The following is a 4,162-nucleotide window of genomic DNA, read 5'->3' as shown; positions in this document are numbered from 1 at the left end:
CTAAACTTTCCAAGAAAAAATAGTTTATTGTTGTCTGGGATATATTTTGGATCGTTTTTTTTTTATACATAATCTTGAATTTAATGCATTTTACATACATTCATTCTATGATCCTCAGCTGTTCAGTCATAAGAAGAAGAAATTTATTGAGATGGATGACAAAATTTTATTTTTGAGCAGCAGACCCAAATTCAGAGAAAGGCATTACAACCGGCAAGGCATAATCGAAGTAATGGTACTAGAAGACATTAGATGCCGCCACGACGAAGTAAAAACTTTGAAAAGCTGGCCTATTCCAGTTCTCCTGTTGCGTCTCCAAAACCCAAAATCAGATTAAAAAGAATTGAGAATTGATTCCATAAATTGTATACTTACTGATTCTAGTCCTTGCCTCCATGGCGTACGATTCATGTCAATCAGGACAATCCACATTTCTTTGCTCTGGTAATTCTGCTGAAATTTCTGTGTGAATTAATTGGGCCTTTCGGACCAATGCACTTTGCTCTGGTAATTCTGCTGCTGAAATGAGCGCCCAAGGCGATAATGTTTCAATAGTCGGCCTCCAACCGTCAATTTATGTTAGCAAGAAATTCATTGTCGCGTACACGATCTTTAGAACCCCACGTTGTTGCCAGCTTGCGACTGTTGCGTTAATGCACCCAAGTTCGTATAAAGGCAGATTTGTACACATTAGCAGATTTTTGTTTTCAGTTTGGTCGCGAATCAATACAAAAAACAGATTACCAACGTTATACACGCTGTTCCCATGGCCGCTTACTGCCCAGAAATGGCCGCCCCAAAACATTGAAGCTCCCCAAACTTAAATATGTTATAGGTTCACCGCATACTCAGCAAATGGAAAGATCAGATAAACATGCAACAGAATACGCAATTACTTCCAAGAGAAATTGATAAAACAAGGCAATGTAACATACTGATAAATGCAGATGTAATCAGAGTGATAAATGAAAGACTAACTTCAGCCAGCATAAAGAGACGTTCTGCTAAACAAAATTCCCCGCAAATGTTCCACTCGAACTTCTGAGAGTAGCTAAAGTAAAGGTTTTGCTTCCTACCACAGCTGACAGCAGATATTGTGAAAAGCTCATTCGTCCTCCTGGCTACGCAGCCTGGCTAATTTGTTGGTCACAACAACATCCAACTGTGCTGCACGCTCAACAATATCTTTCCGTTTCTTAGTTGATACATTGTGAGCTATCTCCGCACAATAAGTCCTGACATTTTATTAGCCGGTGTAGGTAAAATTCCCAAAATTGCAAAGCAGATAGATACAAAAAGCATAATAGCAAAAGCATTCTTTAGTTTCAAAAGTCATGAAATCAAATTCTGGAAATGTCAAGAGATGATAACTGACCTGTTATGCATCATCAAAAGCTCCAGTTCTTGGACATTATGCACAACAAACTTTTTAAATCCATTAGGAAGATGGTGGCGAGTTTTCTTATCTGATCCATAACCAATGTTGGGCATTAGAGTGCATCCTTTGAACTTCCTCCTCACACGGGAATCAATACCTTTCGGCCTGCGCCAGTTTGTCTGGACAAGAGTTCAGATGGGCCATGTAGGAAAGATGATGTGAGTGAATGCATCAGCTTCACATGTCTAAACTACATTAAAATTGTACAGAAAGAAATAACAGATAGAAGATTGATATAGGATGCCATCTTTGACTCGAACAACAGGTCAAAAGTAAAGACAGATGACATTCTGCTACACAGCACTTATAACCAGTAAAGTTTCATCGCAATTGCAGAGAAAGGAATAACAGGTAGAGAAGATTCAGTGATTGGGGCCACCTTTAACTCAGAAAAGAAATTTTGTATAAGGAGGTCAAAATGCGTGCTGAATGAAATGCAGAAAACACAGGACATTCTGTGACACTACAGTTCAAATTCAAAACCAGACATCTGTCTTATACCATATGAAATGTGAAAACAGAGTTCTGTTCAAGAAAACCGTCATACTTTTGGAATTCTGTTTTAGTAAATATCAAGAGTAGAAATTAGATGAAGTACAAGATATTGGCACAAATAGCTAGATGGTATTTGATTCATTAAGAAACATTTACACTGACTCTAAAATCTGGAGAAAACAAAGGCACGCCATTAGTAGCTTTGCTATATGCACAAAAAAAGAACTCTAAAATAACCGAACAAGCAAGTTTGACTCATTCAGTTGTGCACGTTGCCTTGGATACTGCAAACGGACGGCCACTGGCAAAACACAGAAAGAATAAAATAAAAAGGCGAACCATTATTTTGGACTATGTAGCACATACACCATCCTCATGCGATCTCTTTACATGCTTAATAGTCAATTAAGAAGTTGAAATGATAATAATGTACTAATTTACCATCTACCGTCCATCTATGAAGCATGCAATTAAAAAAAACATTGAATCAAGAAAGAGAAAGCACCATCAGAGACAGTCATACCCCACCCCCCCCCCCCCCCAAAAAAAAGGAAAAAAAAAACAATATCTGCCACAGTAAATGCAAAAAGGAAAATTGAAGAGAATGTGCAAATTGTGAACTAGGAAAGCTGTAACATTTTGTCATGTCAAAATGTCCAACTCTGGATGCCATGGCACTAATATCTACGAGCAAGGATTTTTTAGCATTTTACTAGTGGCACTGAAGTCTATTTTCTAACAGAATTGTTACTATGCTTTTCAAGTATGCATCACATGCAGAAAATTAAAAGAGGTAAAAAGTAAGTGAATTGGCTAAAGAATATAGATAGTGGACAAAAAAAACCTTCACTGAGATTTTGCGATCACTTTGGGGCCTCTTGAACTTCTTGACACGCTTCTTCACAATCTTCTTGCTCAGCAAGGGAACAGCCATCTTTTCTACAGGTCAAATAATGCAGCATAGGAAAACTTATTTAGCATAAACACACAGCGAAACTATGGTAAACAGCAAAAGCAAAGACAAATATCTGGCTTGCCAACTGGGTATGGAAGTAATAGTTGAACGGAAACACCAATCCTAGTATTGGGAATTCGATTCATTAGCACAACAGAAATGCTAGTTAGGCCTAGTTCACATAATAAATAACTAGTACAAGGCCAATTGTAGAAAGATTTCAAACATCCAACTACAACTTTACCTGCAAAGCTCATTCGCTAGTTCATTATACATAGCACAAATCAGAAGCTAAGATCGAAGGAATATACCATTAGCATGAAATCCAGTGAGATACAATATGAAGATGAATAATAAAAATTCACCCTTAAAAATATACAATCCAAATTGAAAATTAAAGCGTACAAGTAACTGCAATCACAATTTCGAATAAAGTTCTTCATGAAAAGATAAATTTCGAACAAAAGTTGTCAAATCCTTGAACTAAACAACATTTTCAAAGCTCATAACTTCAAATATTCGGATCACATGCTTATAAAGTAATGCATGTTCACTAAGGAAAAAAAATATTATAAAAGCCGAAAGAAAGAGAAAAAAGCTTTAAATAGCCAAACAGGTATGAATAGGTAAAAAGAACCTATATTAGCTGTTTTATGCAGATTTAAACAGAAAATACATATCTTTTCCATCTTAAAAAGGAAAAGGCAAAGAAGGAGAAGAAGTCCGACCTATTCACGACGCAGCTGCGATAGCTACTCTCCGGTGAAGAAGTGTAAAGGAGTAAGAAGTGAGCTTTAGGGTTTTGAAGAATTTGTATGTAGGAGGACGGATTGGGTGCTTGCGGTAGCACGATAATGAACTGTATCTGGACCCATTCGATTCACACGTGTAGGCAGTTCTACTCTTTTACTGGATGTTATATTTGGGCTGGCTGATCTTCTGTGGCCCAAGCTCTACTCTGCCTAAATTGAGCCTGCAATTTAGGTCCATGAGTAGCCCTTTGAGATAGTCTCCCAGACTTACTTGATGCCCAGCACATGGGCCTATGTCTTGGACGTGCACGGCCCTTGTCAGTTCCAGAGTAAATTTCCCAGGGGTGGTAGTTTTTTGGAAAAAGTTCTCAAATTGTGAGACATTTTAAAATTTTAAAATAATCTTATTCGGTGAATGCAACTTTTAAGGAATAAATATCTGGAGAGAAAAAAAAATGCATTCCGTAAACGCAATTTTTGAAGAAACATTACATTCAATGAATGCATTTTTCCCAGCTTGAT

The 4,162-nt window shown here is 37.3% G+C and overlaps 1 protein-coding gene across 2 annotated transcripts; it reads right to left on the bottom strand.

Moving 5' to 3' along the window:
• Positions 1-892: 892 nt before the first annotated feature.
• LOC113732464 (large ribosomal subunit protein eL32z-like) lies at positions 893-3,778 on the bottom strand. 2 transcript variants are annotated; one of them, XM_027258235.2, is made up of 4 exons: positions 3,617-3,778; positions 2,778-2,872; positions 1,376-1,557; positions 893-1,235 (listed from the first exon to the last, which is right to left on the bottom strand). In XM_027258235.2, exons 2-4 carry the CDS (start codon positions 2,865-2,867, stop codon positions 1,106-1,108), a joined length of 402 nt encoding a protein of 133 aa, XP_027114036.1. In that variant the 5' UTR covers positions 2,868-2,872; positions 3,617-3,778; the 3' UTR covers positions 893-1,105. The 2 variants fall into 2 exon arrangements, with proteins under 2 accessions (XP_027114036.1, XP_027114044.1); XM_027258243.2 differs by having other exon boundaries at positions 2,778-2,867; positions 3,617-3,680.
• Between the last annotated feature and the right edge of the window lie 384 nt (positions 3,779-4,162).

This window comes from Coffea arabica, chromosome 1c, assembly GCF_036785885.1.
Source record: "Coffea arabica cultivar ET-39 chromosome 1c, Coffea Arabica ET-39 HiFi, whole genome shotgun sequence".
Taxonomy (NCBI): Eukaryota; Viridiplantae; Streptophyta; class Magnoliopsida; order Gentianales; family Rubiaceae; genus Coffea; species Coffea arabica.
This window is presented reverse-complemented; position numbering and strand designations above follow the sequence as displayed.